Raw genomic sequence first — 19,053 nt, 5'->3', positions numbered from 1 at the left:
TACCCTGGAGTTCAGTGTTGGGAGGGTTTGGAGGAGGGCTGGAATCAGTTGCTGCAGAGAGCACCGAGCTCCGAGACGGAGGGCTGAAGAGGAAGAACATGGAGGCATCCCAAGGCCCTCACTGTGAAGGGTGAGGTGCAAACCCAAGGAGTAAGTAGTAGGATCTGTGTGGCGTTGGAGTCAAGAGGGGAAGGACCAGCCAATGGGCCGGGCTCGTCCCGTAATGACAGCCAATGGGCGGGAGGAGGCAGGCCCTCTGGCAGGCGGGGAGTCGGGCCAGCGCGTTCTGGCAGCTTGGTCCTTGGGTCTCTTGCTGGAGGCTCTGCGATGACCGCTCTAAGCAGGGTTGAGGCTGCGGAGGCCAGCAGGTAAGGGGCTGCAACCCTCACACCGGGCTCGGGCTCCCCCCGCACCTCCCCAAGGCTGCTGCGAGGGGCAGGGCGGGACCCGCTGCGCCTGGGTGCCTTCTTCCCGGAGGGCAGGCACTTCCCGCCGCCAGAATGCAGGCTTGAGTCCATAGCTGCCCCGTGCCCGCCCTGGTGCTTCTCGGGCTGCAGGGTATTCGCGCCGGGGCTCACGACGTCCGGTCTCTCTGTGCTCGGCGAGAGGAGTCAGGACGTGGGGATGAGGGACCTCTGGGCAGCATCAGGGCGGCGGAGGGCACCTTCTTTGGGACGCTCCCCCGTAGTCCACCACCACCATCCTCTGCCATCATCGCTGTTCATTCATACATGTATTCATTCACGCACTCAATCCCCAGCCATATCAACCCCCAGCCCTGACTGCTCCCCACCCAAAGGCTGGCGCTTCCCTGATGGCCCCTCAGTGGGGGTGTCAGCTTGTCTGCCTTCCCAGCCAGGTCTGCAATTGTAGCGCCCTGCGGATGCCCAGGAGGCAAACTGGAGCTGTCCTGGCATGACTGGGCCGCACCCATGTGTCAGGCCCATCCTGGTCGGGCGGGCTGGGGCTGGTCTCTCAGCCCCGAGTCCTGATCCAAAGTCTCTCTGTGAGGAAGAAAAGTTCTTGCAGCTGGGGAAGGGGCGAGGAGGCAGGGGCAGGCAGGAGGTGGTCTTTCAGGTGATATTAAGAATTGTGGCCTCTCCCCCTTGAGGGATGGGATTATTGGGGTGAAGACAGAGCCAGTGGATGAGGCTGTGAGTTCCTGCCCTTGTTCAGGTCCCTGGCGCCATAGCCTGAGCTCTGGAGGGTGGCCTGGAACCCCTAGTCCTCTAGCACTGAGACGGAAGGCACGAATGTGAGTTCTGTGCCCACGCTATGCAGGTATTTGGAGCTGTGGGAATGCTTCAGGGCTCACTCTGTCCTGTCCTCAAAGAGGCTGGTGGGGCCCTACCCAGCTGCCCCCACCCCATGATTGTTTAAAGAGGCCATCGTTGTAGGGATTGGGCTCCTAGAGAAAGAGGACCCTGACTATCTGTAATATCTTTGCGCCACACACACCTCTAGCTGGCTCTGAGATTCAGCTCTTTTCAGAGCAAAGACTTCTGGAGTTGCCAGGAGAGGGGGATAGAGGGTGCCCCTCCCTCTCTGCAGTGGGGGTGAGGGTCAGTATGCCCCTTCCACAGTCCTCTGAGCACACTGGCTGGAGTCCAGTCCAGTCCATGCTGGCAGACACACTCAGCTGTGAGGCTGCAGTTTGACCAGGCCAGTGAAGCAGTGAGCATCTCTGGAGCAAATGGGCAGTCTGCAGGGTGCAGCTGACAGAGGCTGGCACTGAGCTTCCAGGAGAGTTTCTGCTGGTGACAAATCAAAGCTCTCCTTCCTGACCTACCTTTGAGAGAATGTTCTGAATATCCTAGAGGGGAAAACCCAGGCCCTATCTATGTCTTGATGTTACTAGTTGCTACTAGTTACTTTAAAAAAAAAAATAGCTTAGGCAAGTCCTCAAAGTCTCAAAGCAGGCCAGAGAGATCTGTGTGTCAATTTATCCACCTAGGATGCCCCCTGAGGTTGAGGTGTGCAGTACTCAATATGGCTTTATGGCAGCCAGCCTCCCTGCAGCTTTTCTACCCACCTGCTCTGGTGGTTCCACCCAGTTCTTAACCTGGTTAAGCTATGGCTTTGGTCCTTGAATGCCACATACCATATTTATCAGACCAATGTGAAGAGCCTTGTTCAGGGAACCAGGGGTTCTCAGCCAAATGCTGTTCCTATTTTGCTGTGACTTGAAGACAAGGCAGGTCTTCTCTCTGGGCCTGCTTTGCCCCACGTACACCTCCAGCTAGCTCTGAAGTCCAGCTCCTTTCAGAGCACAGAGTTGCAGGGAGAGGGCGTAAAGGGTGTCCCTCTACCTACCAGGTGAGGCAGTTGGACAGTAGACCCCCTAAAGCCCTTCTCCATGCAGTCATTTAGTGATTCCGCTACCTAGCATGTTTCTCCTCAGTTTCTGAAGGTATTTCATTTCTTCTCTGCTATGACTACCTATGGAAAGCCCATGAATTTGAGAACAGTTCAGCACTCCACTTTAGTGTCCAGTGTCTGCATCTGGACACCAGAAAATCATTTGTTTTTCTCTTTTCGGAGAAGTGAAAATTGTTCTTTGGTGTGAGGTCCATCTTGGCCACTCTGCTGCTATTCACCTGGGCTGCAGGGCATCGATCTGTCACCACCTGTTATCACCAGCCTTTGAAGCTTTGATTAATTCTGCAGCTGTTTACTAAGGCAGGAAAAGAAGGAGAAGTGGGGGAGCAGAAGCCCCTGGGCATGGAGTTTTCTGTGTAATTCAGAAGGAATGGCCTCCCCAAGGAGGAGCGGCCTGTTAGCACACAGATGCCGGGAGGAGGAAGCTGAGCCCTGCAGGGCAAACGCGGTCCTCCTTTCTCCCCCCACAGCCGCGCCTTCTCATTGGTCTAGAAATGCTCGGTCATAATTTGGGGACTGGAGTGTTTTAGTAACTTGTGAAGGTTAATCCAAGTCCTTGTCCTAAATCAGTGTTTTCTCAGGTTGAAAATCCACTACAAAATCACATCATTAATTTTTAAAATAGACATTTGCTTTTGGCTGGCACTGTTTTTTTTTTCTTTAGTATGAAATAAAAAGCAGGTAAAGAATTAGTTCTAATCAAACATGAATTGCTTTTCCTCCTAATGTGTTGACATGACACATCAGTGGTATTAAATAACTGTCAGAATCCTACTGGTATTTCATCTCGTTGGCATCCCTTTATTTTACCTGACTTACAGTCAGAGCAGCAGTGTGGATGGTAAGCCTGAGCATACAACTGTGACAGGTTATAAGAATGGTTTTCTCTCTCTTCTATAGAAAAAATTAAATATTGGTGATATGCTTTAACATTAATCAAATTACCTGAAATTTGCCCATAATCACCAGGTCCACACAAAATGCTGTTTTAAAATAAGTTTTGAATTTTGAATTTTAAAAGACTGCTCAAAATTTTATTTTAAAATAACCTAGTCACAATACCTCAGAATTAATATTCATACAGGGCTTCCTTGATTACATGTTGAAAAAAGCTTATATTATTTAAAAAATAACTACAATACCATTTTCACACCTAAAAATAACAGTAACTCCTTAAAATCATCACATATCTAGTCATCATTTAAAGTCCCCCCAACATCTCATAAATGTTTTTGTACCACTTATTTATTAATAAGGATACCAATGAGGTTTTATAATTGGTTGACACATCAAGTCTATATATCTATTTCTCTGTCATCTTTTGTAAGCTGTAGGTTTCCCTTCCATTTCTTGGTTGTTGTTACAATTTCTTTGTTGAAGAAACAGTATTATGTGTCCTATACCATTTCCAAGTTTGTTGGTGTTGTTTAAAATATTCCTCTGACTCCTGTATTTCCTATAAATAGAGAGTTGGGTCTAGAAGTTGCCCAGATGCAAGAGGTATTAAGCTTTTGAGGAAGCACACCTGGCTATTTCTATTTGGATGATGTTAGCAGCCATTGATAATTATTTCATTTAGACCATTATTCATCAGGGTTGTAAAATGGTATTGCTTTAATTCTGTCACTGTTTCTTCATTTATTAGCTTGAATCTATCCATAAAAAGAAATGTTTCCTCTTTATTTGGTTACCCTGAGGTATATAGCTAGTACTAGAAAGGCAAAATTTAACTCTATTTTTATTTACAATTTTTCAAAATAATGAAATGAGTCCCTAGTACTTACCAAAGGTCACCAATGAGTCATTTTTTAATTATTATATCCTCATGGATTTAAACAGATTTGAGGTGTCTCAGTCCGTCATAGACATCATTCTTATTGATATGCAAATTGCCCCAACTTCCACCATCTTCAAAGGCTCCTGAGTCCTTGTGTCCTGACCAAGTCTTTGCTGGCTTCCTTGCATGATTAGCTATTTCATGCTCATTTGTGCATTTCCTCCCCCAAATCTGGAATCAGCCATTTCTCCAAGGAGTGCAGGTTCCTCTTAGTAGGAAATGGTATTTAGAGACCACAGTCTAAGCACCAGGGATGTTTATTATTAGCTGAATACTTATTTTTTACAGTAATCAGTTTTGGAGTTTATATTTTAAATCCATTTTGTTGCTGATCAAATTAAAGTTGTATTTCCTATCATTTTGGGAGTCATAGGCTACATTAAAAATCTAATACAAGTGAAATTCTCTTTCCAGAAGCATGCCTCTTTGTTCAGACAAACAGTTTTGCCCAACATTTCAGGAGTTCACTGACCCACCTTGAGCCTTTGCCTGAACTCTGGGGTCTGTTAGACTGTCAGCTGTGGTGCATACAAGTGGAGGAGGACTTGGGAAGATGAGGCTACGGGGTCTTCCAGTATCAGATCCAGGAGAAGAGAGGCTCTGGGTGGCCACAGCCCAGACTCTGCACTGGTCACAGCAACAGTGGGGATCCAATTTTATTAAGGAAGGAACATGATGACAAACATTTGTTCCTTGGTGAAAGATCAGTAGATAGAGTGCAGTCTATCTGGGTGTTGGAAAGAATTTTGTAATTATGAGGGCTACAGTGATATATGTGGTGGGTGATATTCACATGTAGGCACATACTTTGAAATTACGTGTGCCCAATTACAAGTCTACCTTTTTTTCACCCACTTGAATATTTATATCTTTATACCAAGTTCCTTGGTATGGATAACAGTGGACAAATTCTTTTTTCTTTTCCTTTATTCATTCTCAAATGTAGTCCTTGTGATATCATATAGGAAAAGCCTGGGCATCAGAAGGATCTGGTCACACATCCTTGCTCCACAAATTAACGCTGAGCTACTGCTGGTCTGAGCCTCCCTGTCTTCATCTCTACAGTCACATCTGGCCCTCTTAAAGGTTCTCAGGCTGTGTAATGGTCTGGCCACCAAAAGTTGGGTTCCCTGCAGTGCCTCCAGCTTTGAAAATCTAAGACCAGGACTCTGATAATTTAGCCCTGGCTCTAAGAAGGGCTTGATCTGGTTTCCTTTTCAAGGTGCAAAGTTCATTTTTTAAAAATACACTCTTTATTTGGAGATAATGGTGGATTCACATGCAATTGTATAAAATAATACAGAGATCCCATATACACTTCACACAGTTTCTTCCAGTGGTAACATCCTTAATGTCAATAGTACAATTAGCACAACCAGAAAAGTGACATTGACATAATTCATCAACATTGTTTGGATTTCACCAGGTTTCCATGCACTGGTGTGTGTGTGTGTGTGTGTGTGTGTGTGTGTGTGTGTGTTTAGTTTTGTGCAGTTTTTATTACATGTGAGTTTTGGCAAAGTTCATTTTTAAAATCAAGGTTCCTTTTTCTGTTGGATTCTGAGGGTTTCTATGTAAGAAGAATGGGTGTTAGGAATTTGGAACTTCAGAGGTTCATGCTGGTGAATATTGCTGTGCCCCAGGGACAAGGTGTTAGTTTGGGTTGTTTTTTTTTCTTGCTATATCCTTCTCCTTCTTCCTTTGAATTCTTTTCTCCAAATGAAAATAGTTTGTTTGTTGCAGTCATAAAATTAAAGCAAAGTATATGAAAAGGTATAAAGAAGAAAATAAAAAACACCTAAAATCCCAACTCAGAGAAAAATATTAGAATTTTGGTGAGGATCCTTTCCATATATATTTTATTATGCATGCTGTTCTATATAATGCTTTTTCCAATGTTATATAATGCTATCTTTCCATGTTAACAGACTTTTAAAAATAAGTTTTAATAAATAACTAGATAAATATATATTTTTTATTTTAATCATTGTTCAAGTACAGTTTTCTCCCTTTTACTCCCAATCCAGCCCACCCACCTAACCCTCCCCACTTCCCTCCCATTACCACCCTCCCCCTAGTTTTTGTCCATGTGTCCTTTAAGTTTGTTCCTGTAAACCCTTCCCATTCTCCCCTGAAAGTCCCTCTTCTCTCCCCTCTGTAGATAAATATTTTAATAGTTGCATGGCCTTTCATCCTATGAATAAACCATAATTTGTTCATGCTCTATTTGTTTTTTCTCTTCTAACTACACTTCAGTGAACATTCTTATGCATTTAAACTTGTGTCCAATTAATTTCTAAGAGTAAATTATCAGAAGTGGAACTTATGAGTCTTTTGGGCATCTGCATGTAGAATGTGCCTACCCTTCTCACACTGCCCCGCACACAGCAGTGTGAGACTGCCGTTCAGCAACATGCTGGCTAGCAGCAGATATCATTAAACTTTTAAGCCTTTGGAATTTAATAAGTAAAAAAAGATATTGTTTATTTCATGTTAACTTAAGTGTCTTTTTTTGCTGTTTTTAGGATTGTATGCCTATTATGTAAGTTCAAACAAAACAAAAATTATAGAGTGAAAATCACCCCATAATTCTTTCTAATATATAATCACTATTGTTTGATATACACCTTTAAGTAAAGATTTTTTAATCTTATCAGTAGATTGTATCTTACTAATTTGTACCTCCTTTTCACTAAAGAACACATTTTGGACTTTTTTCCATAATAGCACAAACAGCTATACTCCATTCTTTGAGTCAATTGCATAGGAATCCACTATGTTGATAAAATACTACTTTTTTATTTCCACTTCTCCCATAATTGTTAACCATATGAATATACGTATTTGTCTACTTCTCCATTCATTTTTTAATATCAAGTTCTGTGAAATGGAGTTGTTGAATCAAAAGATTTGTATTTCTTAAGGCATTTGATGTATGTGAGAATAGTTAACTCAGTTTTCAATTTCATCATGGGGTATAAAAAATGCTTATTTCCACATTTTTAGTAATGTTGAGCACTATAATTTTTAAAAAGGTTTATGAACAAGGTAGGTAAGGGATTTCTTCTTTTGTGACTGGATTGTTAGTATTCTTTATTCACTTTTCTATTAGATTGCTTACCTTTTTCTTATTGACTTGGATGAGCTCATTATATGTTAAAAAATACCAATTCTTCATCAGTTTAAATTTTGATGTACAAAGGTTTTTAATTTTTATGTGATTAATTTTTTCCTGTGTTCTGGGTTTTACATTTTGCTTAGACCTTTCCTGGTATTTTAATAATGTCCTCCATTTTATTTTATATTTTCATTGATTTAGAAAATATTTGGATATTTACCCTACCTAGAATTTATTTTTATGAATGATGTGAGGTAGCCAATACCTTGTATTGAACAATCGATTCTTTTCCTACTTATTTGAAATATTTTCTTAATTATATACGAAATTCTCAGATACCTTTTGACCTTATCCTGGACTTACATTCTCTCTCTCTTCCCTGCTTTATAATTTATATAAATTTCACATATAATATATATGTTATGTACATAACTTATTTTATACATATATATGTTATATACATAAGTTATGTTATATACATAACTTATTTTATACATATGTGTGTGTGTGTGTGTGTGTATAATTTTTTTATCCTCACCCAAGCACTGAATAGTCCCAGGGATCGTAGGCACCTGAGAGGGAACCAAACCCACAACCTAGGTGTGTGCCCTGACTGGAATCCACTCCCATTCCTTCAGCTACAAGCAAGTGAGCCACACTGGCCAGGGCTATGGCTCTACAAATCTTTCCTAAATCTGTGAATACTGTGTTATTTTAATTGACCTAGCTTTGTCGTTTGTTCTGACATCTGGTAGGGCAAAGCTCTTGCATTTAATTTGGAATAAATGTGCCCTGGCTGGTGTGGCCCAGGTGGTGGGGCGTCTTCCCGCAGAGCAAACTGAAAGGTAGTGGGTTGAATTCCCGGGTGGGGGCACATGGCTAGGCAGCAGTTTGGCTCCCTGTGGGGCGCCTGTGAAAGGCATGTTTGTCTCTCACATGGACCTTTCTCTCCCGCTCTTTCTCCTGCCGTTCCCCTCTCTCTAAAATCAGTAAGCGTGTACTCAGGTGAGGATTAAAAATATTGGGAATAAATTTGCTTCTTTAAAATTTTGAATCTTCCCACTGAAGAACAGAGTTTATCTCTCCATTTATTCAAGTCACCTTTTATGTCATTTTAAAAGTGTCTGTGGTTTTCTTCTCATATTTTTTTACATTTTTAATGTTTATTCTTGGGTACCTCAAATGTGTCATTCCCCAAAATATATTTTACAACTGTTTATTGAAGGTTTACAGAGAAACTACTGATTTTTATATTGACCTTGTACCAAGTAATAATTAATTTCACAAGAGTTCATTATGTTTCTGTTCCAATCATAGCTTTGCCGAGACCAGTGTCCAAATATAAGACTATCTGGACCCCGTTTTTATGGTTTTTCAATTGATTGATTATATGTCCTCCAGGTAGTTTATCATACCATCTTTTGTTCAAATAATAAGCGTCTTTTAAGTATATAAACCTTTTATTTCTTTTTCTTGTCCTTCTGCAAAGGCTAGAACCTCCAGAACAATGTTGAATAATGGTGACAAGAGCAGGCATTCCTAAGGGGGTTTCATCATGTAGACAGTCTGGGGTTCTTCCTGGAGGAAAAGGTCTCAGCGAGCTCCTTAAAACTAGTATAGGTCATTGGTCAGGAATCTGAACGCATAGCCTGAGCACTGCTTGGGGCAGCAGCGCTGGCCGGAGCCTGCTTCAGGGCACGGAGCCGGGCCTGCGTGGGGCGCCTCAAATCGGGGCCCGCTGCCGGGTTCGGTGCTGGGCATGCACCCAAGAGGGGTTCCCGGATGGGGCGCGGACTCTCTTTGCAGGGAGGCCAAGAGGTACCAGCGAGCGGATGCACCCCCTACAGCGCCTCCAGGCTGCCCCAGCTTTTACTTACTCTCATGCCTAAGGAGCCCGGAGCCTCAGCCGCGGAGCAGGAGGGATCTCTGGCGTCCCTCCGGCGAAGAAGTGCCAAGTGCCGTGCTGGAATTCTGGGCGCGGCTGCCCTCTTGGCGCAGAAAACGGACTTGTGGTTTGAGGGCCGGGCGCCTAGGGTGGATTAGTGCTGGGCGGATGGCGGGGGGAAGGGTGGGCCCGGCAGTGGGGCTGAGGGCCAGAACAGCACCTTCTCCCTTCCGACCCCAAACATGCCCCTCAGGGAATCAGGAGGGCACAGACAATTGCTTCTCCTTCTGCTCCAGGGGAGGGGTCCCCGTGGTTTCACTGGGAGGAAAGCCGAATTCAGGGCTGGTGTGGTGCTGAGCTGGTGACCCGAGTTTTCAGCTGTGCTCAGCAGCATTGTCACCTGTGGTCACAGGCTTGGCCTCACTGTACACCCCTGGGATGCAGTCGGGGGTGGGGAAGCGGGTAGTGGGGCGGGCCTTTAGCACCTACTCCTGATTATGACTGCCTTTCGGTCTCCTCCTCGTCCTGGGTCTCTAGGCAAAGTGCACTACCTTCCCACTCCTCCTTTTTGAAACACTCCTTGGGATTCACAAGAGTTTGTACATTTGATTTTCTTTCTACCTCTTATGCCCCTCTCTCCTAAGCTCCTTGAGGGACTCCTCTTCCTTCCCCACAAAGCCTGTGAGTGTTGAGCTTCTTGAGGTCCCAGACTTCTCTCCCTACCTGCCTCCTCAGAAACTGTTGGCGTAGGTATATTCTCAAGGTCTCTTTTGAGATATCAGCTGACAGTCTAATGGGAACTGCTTTGTAGGTAACTGTCTCCTTATCTCTTGCTGCTTCTAGAATTCTCTCCTTCATTTTAACCTTGGGTAATGTAATGATGATGTGCCTTGGTGTGTTCCTCCTGGGGTCCAACTTCTTTGGGACTCTCTGAGCTTCCTGGATTTCCTGGAATTCTATTTCCTTTGCCAGAATGGGAAAGTTCTCCTTTATTATTTGTTCAAATAAGTTTTCAATCTGTTGCTCTTCCTTTTCTCCTTCTGGTACCCCTATAATTTGGATGTTGGAACATTTAAAGATGTCCTGGACATTCCTAAGCCTCTCCTCATTTTTTTTTGAATTCTTATTTCTTCATTCTTTTTTTTAATATATTTTATTGATTATGCTATTACAGTTGTCCCATTTCCCCCTTCACTCCCCTCCACCCTGTACCCCCTCTCCCACCCACGTTCCCCCCCTTTAGTTCATGTCCATGTGTCATGCTTGTGAGTTCTTTAGCTTCTACGTTTCCCGTGCTATTCTTGCCCTCCCCCTGTCTATTTTCAACCTACATTCTATGCTACTTATTCTCTATACCTTTTCCCCCCTCTCCTCCTCCCACCCCCCCTACTGCTACCCCTCCATGTGCCCTCCATTTCTGTGGATCTGTTCCTGTTCTAGTTGTTTACTTAGTTTCTTTTGGTTTTGCTTTAGGTGTGGTTGTTAATAATTGTGAGTTTGCTGTCCTTTTACTATACATGTCTTTTTCTTTATCTTCTTTTCTTAGATAAGTCCCTTTAGCATTTCATAAAATAAGGGCTTGGTGATGATGAACTCCTTGAACTTGACCTTATCTGAGAAGCACTTTATCTTCCCTTCCATTCTAAATGAGAGCTTTGCTGGATAGAGCAATCTGGGATGTAGGTGTCCTTGTCTTTCATGACTTGGAATATTTCTTTCCAGCCCCTTCTTGCCTGTAAGTTCTTTTTGGAGAAATCAGCTGACAGTCTGATGGGAACTCCTTTGTAGGTTACTGTCCCCTTATCTCTTGCTGCTTCTAGGATTCTCTCCTTCGTTTTTACCTTGGCTAATGTAATTATGATGTGCCTTGGTGTGTTTCTTCTTGGGTCCAACTTCTTTGGGGCTCTCTGAGCTTCTTGGATTTCTTGGAAGACTGTTCCCTTTGCCAGAATGGGGAAATTCTCCTTTATTATTTGTTCAAATAACTTTTCCATTTGTTGCTCCTCCCCTTCTGGTACCCCTATAATTCGGATGTTGGAACGTTTAAAGGTGTCCTTGATGCTCTTAAGCTTTTCTTTGATTTTTTGAATTCTTATTTCATCATGCTTTCCTGCTTGGTTGAGTCTATCTTCCTTCTGGTCCACTGTATTGTTTTGAGACTCAGATTCCTTCCTTTCACTATTGGCTCTCCTCCGTGTATCTTCCTGCATCTCTTTTATGGTAACCTGTATCCTTTCATCTAAATTGCGCCCAAAGTCAACCAATTCTGTGAGCTTTCTGATCACCAGTGTTTTGAACTGTGCATCTGATAGATTGGCTATTTCTTGGTTGCTCAAAAGGATGAGTCCTGGGGGACTGATCTGTTCTGCTGGAAACATGTCTTATGTCTTTCCCTGTCTCTCCTATTATTTTTTTTTTCCGGTCTGGTCGCTCTTGTTAAGGTGGGGGGCGGGGCCATAGGTGTTCAACGTGGCTGGGCACTCCAGTCGCTAGATTGTGACGTTATATGTGGGGGCGGGGGTGGGAGCGGGGACGGGAGGGATCAATGGCGACAGTTCCGTTCTCCTGGGCTCAGACACTTCCCTGGGCTCCCGAGCTGTGAGCTCTGCCCTGGTCCACAATCACTGCCCCACTGATTCCCCTAGCCACTGCTTGTGTACTCAGGGATCACCGCTGCATTCTTGTGCCCCAGATGGCTGTCGAGTGGATTTTGCGCCAAATTTCCCCTGACCTCCGTGCGCCGCCGACCTGCGCCAGCCCCGCACCCGCCCGGCTCGTCGTCCCCTACCAGTCTGGATGTACGGGTCTACTTCAACTTCTTGGCTGTCCAACTTCCATTCAGATAAATCCTCTGACAGTTCTGAGTGATATTATTTCTGTAAATTATTGTTGTTCTAATCTTGGTTGTGCGAGGAGGTACGGTGCATCCACCTATTCCTCCATCTTGCCAGAAGTCTATTTCTTCATTCTTTTCTGTTTGATTGTTTCTGGTCCACTCCACTGATTTGAGTCCCAGTTTCCTTCCCATCACTATTGGTTCCCTGTAATTTTCCTTTATTTCATTTAGTGTAGCCTTCATTTGTTCATCTAATTTGCGACCAAATTCAACCAATTCTGTGAGCATCCTGATCACCAGTGCTTTGAACTGTGTATCTGATAGGTTGGCTATCTCTTGGTCACTTAGTTGTATTTTTTCTGGAGCTTTGATCTGTTCTTTCATTTGGGCCATTTTTTTTTTTGTCTTGATGCACCTGTTATGTAGTGAGGGGCATATGTAGGTGTCCACCAGGGTGGGACAACCCAGTTGGGGGAGGGGTCCAAGAGGGAATAGTGGCGCTCACTCCTCTCTCTGCCAGATTTCAGTTCCTTCCACCAATTCCTCCCAAGCAAACTGGGTCCCTCTGGTGCTGATTCCCGGGTGGGTGGGCTTGTGCACGTTCTAGGACACTGTGGGTTTCTCCAACAAACTCTCCTGTGAGGCTGGGAGTCTCTCCTGGAAGTCAACCCCCACAGATGTTTTTAATCAGTGTTTTGAGGCTTTATTTCCCTGAGCTGGAGCCCTGGGTTGTGCCGTCTGTCTCACTCCCCAGTTTTGCCTGGTTTATCTGCATACGAATGTGGAACCGCCTGGTCTGCCAGCCACCTTGTATGCCGTGCCCCTCCACAAAATGCCGCCTTGCTGGGTCCTCCTGTTGCCACCTTGCCGAGAGTCCTCTCCACCCAGCTGCCCGACTCCACCTCTACTGGTCTGGATAAATGCTTCTTCTTTAACTCTTTGGTTGTTGGACTTCCATACAGTTCAATTTTCTGAAGGCACCGGTTGTTTTCTTTCTAAATTGTTGTTGTCCTTCTTTTAGTTGTGTGAAGAGGCACAGTGTGTCCTCCTACACCTCCATCTTGGCTGGAAGTTGCTGTGAGCATTCTTCTATAAAATTTTATGTGGACATATAGTCAGTCCTCTTGGGTATAAGCCTGGGAGTGGAATTGCAGGGTCATACAGGCACTCTGCATTTAACCATTTGAGGAACCACTGAACTGTTCTCCAAAGCACTTGCACCAGCAATTAATGAGGGTTCCAATTTCTCCATATACTCACCAGCCCCTGGTATTGATCACATTCTCCTGGGGGGGTGTGAAGTGGTAGCTCATTGTGGTTTTGGTTTGCATTTTTCCCATGACTAATGATGTTGAGCATCTTTTCATGTATTAATTGGTCTTTGATATCTTCTTTAGAAAAATGTTTATTCAAACATTTGTCCATCTTAGTTGGATTATTTGTCTTTTTATTGTTCAGTGTTAAGAGTCCCTTTTTTAAAAAGTTTTAAATTGTGGTTAAGAAAAATGCGTAACATAAAAACTACCGTCTTAACCATCTTCATGTTCACTGGTACAGTTTCAGTAGTGTCAAATGTATTTATATTGTTGTGCACTCCATTTCCAGAACTTCATCTTGCAAAACTGAAACTGTATACTCTTTAAATAATTCTTCATGTTCTCCTCCCCCAGGCCCTGGCAACCACCATTCTACTTTCTGTCTCTGTGAACGTGACTTCTCTAGATACTTCATATCGGTGGGATCACACAGTGTTTGTCTTTTTGTGGAAGGCTTATTTCACTTAGCATACTTATCCTCAAGGTTGTGAGAGTGCTTTGTATATCTGGACACTAATCTCTTATTAGATATTTGATTTGCAGTTGTTTTCTCATCTGTGGGTTTTCTTTTCACTTTCTTGATGACAGCAGCAGCACAAAAGTTTCTAATTTTGATGAAGTTTAACTTGTCTACTTTTTCTTCTGTTTATTTTGTGGTTTTGATGTCATATCTTAAGAGACCATTGTCTAATCGAAGGTCACAAAGATTTACATCTGTGTTTTCTTCTAAGAGTTTAATAGACATTTTTTAGTTAAAATTCTTATGTGGTGCGAGATAGGGTCTAACTGAATTATTTTGCCTGTGCATATCCAGGTGTCCCAGCGCATTTGCTGAAAAATGATTTTTCCCCTCATCAAATCAGTCTTGGCACCTTTGTTGATAGCTTCTCTTCTTTATGGATGCACTTTCCCTGGGGTGTCTTCCTAGCTTCTGTCCCACCACAGGTCAAGTAACTCAGAAAGTTATCCCTCCAACCTGGACCTTTCTCCTGAGATTTTTAGCCATATATGGCCTGGCACCTCCCCTTAAATATTTCTCACACATGTTCAAGACTGAAGTCACGATTGTTGCCTTCAAAGATGTTCTTTTTCCAATACAAAAACATTTTCCCCTGTTTTTGTCTCAGCAATACAGAGCAGTATTATACTTGATTGAACCAAAAATCAACTGTCACATTTGATTTTTTTCCCCTTACACCCTATATCTAATTGGTCACCAAGTCTGCCATCAAGTCTGGGACATTATTTCTCTGCTGGAATATAGTCTCCTAACCGATCTGTCCTCATGGAAAATTTTAAACATGTAGAAGAGGGGCCAGTAGTAGTGTGGACCCCGATGTGTCCATCAGCCAGGTCTAATAACCACCGACATGAAGTTGTTCCTATTTTGTCAATATTCACCCTCTACTCCCTCTGCTCCACCTCCTTTGATCTACTTTGAAGCACATCTATGCATCAGTCATCTCTCTTTTTTAAAATTTTAATGTCTTTTCATCTTTATTATTAAAATACATTTAACATACAATATTATATTAGTTTCAGGTGTATAATATAGTTATTCAACACTTACATACCTAACAAAGTGATCACAATAAACCTAGTAATCATCTGACACTATACAAGGTTATTATAATATCACTGATTATATTCTCTATTCTGTACAGCATATCTCTGTGACTTATTTATATTATGGCTGCATATGTGTACCTCTTAACACCCCTTCACCTTTTTCACCCTTCTCACTCACCTCTTTCCCCTCTGGCAACCATCAGTTTTTTTCTCTGCATCTGTAAGTCCGTTTCTGTTTTGTTTGTTCACTTGTTTAGGTTTTCAGACTCCACACGTAAGTGAAATCATATGGTATTTGTCCTTCTCTGTGTGAGTTACTTCACTTAGCATAATACCTTCTAAAAGTCCATCCATGTTGTCAAAAATGCAAGCCTATTCTTTTTATGGCTGAGTAATATTCCATTGTGTGTATATATACCTCATCTAATTTACACATTCATCCATCAACAAACATTTAGGCTGCTTCCAAATCTTAGCTATTGTAAACAATGGTGCAATGAACATATGGATACATAAGCCCTTTGGAATTAGTATTTCTTATTTTCTTCAGGTGGATAGCCAGAAATGGAAATTCTGGGTCATATAGTAATTCTGTTTTTAATTTTTTGAAGAACCTCCATACCGCTTTCCATAATGGCTGCACCAATTTGCAATTCCACCGAAAGTGTATGAAATATTTTTAATGAAATATTTATAGATAAAAACCAAAATGTCTAAGATAAAAAATACATTGCAAAAGATTAAGAACAAAGAAATGTGGAACACTTCACAGGGCCATGCTAATCTTCTCTGTACCGTTCCAACTTTAGCAAGCATGCTGCCGAAGCGAGCCCTCAGAGTCATCTCTTTGACGTGCAAAGTTGATAGTGTATTTCCTTGTTTAAATCCCTTCATTGGTTCTCCATTGCTTTTAAGAGAATGATGAAAACCCTTACTGGTGCCAGGACCCTGCATGATTTAACCCTGCCAACCGCTCCAGCCTCATTGCTCACCGCTTCGCTGTTCGTTTGTACCCTCCAGACACAAAGGCTATGTTTGTGTTCCTCATAAATGCCACACATCTCTGGCCACAGGCCCTTTGCACATCGCAGCCTGTCTACAATGCCCCTTCTCCAACTTTCTCCAGCAACCCCCAACCCCATCTGATTAGCCTCCATTGGCTCTCAGCTCAAATGCTGCTGTTGCTTCAACAAGTCTTCCCAGCTCTCCATGGCTGAGTTAGGACTCCCTGATGAGGTCCTCCTAGGACGCTGTGCTTTTCCTTCATAGAATGTATTTCACAGCAGTAATTATGTATTGCTTTATATAAATATTTGTTTCATGTCTGCCTCTCCCACCAGGCATTTTGGGGATAGTAGCTTGCCTTATCCCTCTTAGTGCACACAACACTCACACAGAGCTGAGCAAACAGCAGGCCTTCAGGTGGTGTTTGCAGGAGGAAGGCAGAGAGGCTGGCAGCCCTGGAGGACTGTGCTCCTGCCAGTCCCTTGCAGGATAGGGCTTTTTCTGACCACAGTGGGCCAGTGGCCATCTGCAGTGCTCCCAGTGCTGGGCTCTGGTTTGTTTCTCCCTTGGGCATTTACTTTCCCTCCCAGGCTGAGAGTTTCTTGCCTTGTTGCAGAGGAGTAACTGTGGATCAGAAAGAGAGAGTAGCTTACCTGAGGCCCCTCAGCAGTGGGAGGTCCTTCCAGGCCCACCTCCTGTCTTCCTGCTCTTCAGGACCCTGAGACCCCTCCCATCTGCCTGAGGCCTGCAAAGAGCCTGGTGGGTCCACAAGGTCAGGATGGTTCTAAGGGCGTATGGTAGGTGGAGTGGGGTGTGCTGGATGGTATCCATGAATGGACAGAGCTGACTTATCCCAAGAGTAGCCCCACCACCTGGCAGCCACGAGTGGGGGTGTCTGAGCCTCAGAGACTGCCTGTGAGCGCCCCCCCGCCCCCAGCAGGTCCGCCAGAGAACGGCCACTGGAGCACAGGGGTGCTCTGTTTCTTAATGAATGCAAGTCTGTTTTTAGACCTGAATGACCAGCTTCTTGTCTGAGAACGGCCAGGCCCCAAATGGCCTGCCAAGAAAAAGTGGTCTGTGACCAGGTCCAGGGGTGCCAGCTCAAAGAGAGGCTGCCTCAGGAACAGGCAGATCTCTCTCTGCAGAACCAGCTGCCTGTTTATGATGTGGCCTGGGCTTCCTAGGAAATCCTGGATATTCCTATGAGCAAAGCTCCTGGTTTTCGACATTGCAGCTGTTTATCCTACCTGTCTCCCTGGGAACTGTTTTCACTCTGCAGGCCAGGAAGGGGGCAGCAATCACTGGCCTCAAACTTCTGGTGGAGGGAGGAGAAGAGAGGGCCACATCCTGAGCAGGGCCCGGCCTGTGCTCTGAGCAGAGGACCGGGGGCGCCTCTGGGCTCAAGAGGTGTGGGAGGCAGTCACTCAGTGCGGCCCAGGTGTGGAGAAGGCACTGGTCCCAGCTGCTCTTCCTGGCTGTAGTCTAGGGGAAAGACTTAGTTGTTCAGGATAGGTATAAAGTTTGTGGGTACAGTTTGGGGCCTCATGGTGCCTCAATCTCTGCTTTCCGTGGAGAGCTGTACCTCTAGGGATCCTTCAAGGGACATGATGGACTCAGGGCCAACTCAGCTCTCAGTGGTGCTGGCAGGAGTGAGGCTCAATGAGTAAGGATGTGAGAACTGGCCCCTTCCCCAGTACTGGGCCATGATCTCTTGGGTTCTCACTGCAGCCCTGAAGATCTGCAGGTCAAGGAGGAGCAAACTCAGAGGGAGGACACTGGGAGCCACCCAGAGGGTCAGAGGAAACCAGAAGCAAACTTGAGTGGGTTGCTCTTGCTCCAGGTCTTATATTTGTGTTCTAAAGCCCTACTGCCACTGAACAAACACAGAGTAGCTTTTCATGGGGAAGCATTCGTTTACTCAATAAACAGTTATTGAGCACTTACTATATGCCTGAAGTCGTGTGAGGTCCTGGGGCAAGAGAGGAATACACAGTCTAGTGGGGAGACAGCCATGTAAACAAGCAGTGCAGCAAAGGAAAGTAGCTGAGTGGACTGGATGTGGACACAGGCGGGAGGAGATCTACTCTCCCTGCAGGTACAAGCCAGCTAGGCTTCAGGGAAAAGAGGTACTGTGGGATGAGAACAAGACTCCACCTTGGGCAGGGTCGGGTTAGCGAAGTGGGGCCCAGGCAGAGCTGGGAGGGGCACCTCATTAGCCCACTTCCCAAGTGCAGGGGAGGCATCAGCCTAAGCATTTGCTCCTGAATTTCATCTTCATGAGGAGCTAGGCCTTTCTGGTGTGTTGAGAGAACTCAGGCCCAGGTGGGAGGTCAGAGATCAGAGGAAAGGGCAATTGGGGTCCTTTAACCAGGGCTGGTCCAGTCAGCCAAGCATCTAAGGGCAACCTGGGCAGGAGGCAGTATCTTGGCTGCTGAGAGTGGGTGATGGAGCCAACATTGATCTTGGCCCTCCCACCTCCTACTGGATGGAAAATCCAGGGTTTCTGAGAGCTCTGTAGGTAGAAGGAGTTCTTGTTAGCACCAGATAGGTCCTTGATCTAGATGGATCTGGCTATCCCCAGAGGGCTGGGCCAGCCCACATGTCCTCCTGAAGGAGTAACTCTGTTTGTATGGTTCTCTGAATAGAGGAGATAAAGGCTAGGGGGAGGGTGTGATCTAAGGAACCCCACTCCCCAGAGGGCACCTGCATAGTCATCTCAGCCTAATAGACTGCCCTCCTGTGTCCTCCAATCCCCCTGCACTAGGGCTCTTGGGGAGAGCCACAGCCTGGCCCTGCAGTCGGGAAAGCCACAGGAGACAGCAGAAGGCCAAGGTCTGTGAGCTCCCCCAGCCCTGTGCCATGTTAGAAAGAGTACACACTTTCAGCCAGACTGGAGTTTAAATTCAAGCTCCACTACTTTCCAGTTATGTAGTCAGGAGCAAGATGCTTTGCCTCTCTGGGCCTCACTTTCCTCATTTGTACAATGGGGATGGTGCTGTCTCCCTTGTGACACTAGAGCTGAACTGAGGATGAGAGGAGATCAAGAGCCAGATCTGGGACTTCCGGCCAAGATGGAGGTGTATGTAGACACATTGTGTCTCCTCACAC

At 44.8% G+C, this 19,053-nt stretch overlaps 1 protein-coding gene across 1 annotated transcript in view; it reads left to right on the top strand.

Annotated features, from left to right (window-relative positions):
* The first annotated feature begins 271 nt into the window (after window positions 1-271).
* Window positions 272-19,053, top strand: part of GRAMD2A (GRAM domain containing 2A) — a 38,981-nt gene continuing 20,199 nt past the window's right edge. Inside the window, exon 1 of the mRNA XM_045848441.1 lies at window positions 272-368. Coding sequence (XP_045704397.1) covers window positions 328-368 — 41 coding nt within the window. The 5' untranslated portion in view covers window positions 272-327. The remainder of the gene's footprint in view (window positions 369-19,053) is intronic.

Source organism: Phyllostomus hastatus, unplaced genomic scaffold, assembly GCF_019186645.2.
Source record: "Phyllostomus hastatus isolate PE091 unplaced genomic scaffold, TTU_PhHast_1.1 phas_contig_62, whole genome shotgun sequence".
Lineage (NCBI taxonomy): Eukaryota > Metazoa > Chordata > Mammalia > Chiroptera > Phyllostomidae > Phyllostomus > Phyllostomus hastatus.
This window is presented reverse-complemented; position numbering and strand designations above follow the sequence as displayed.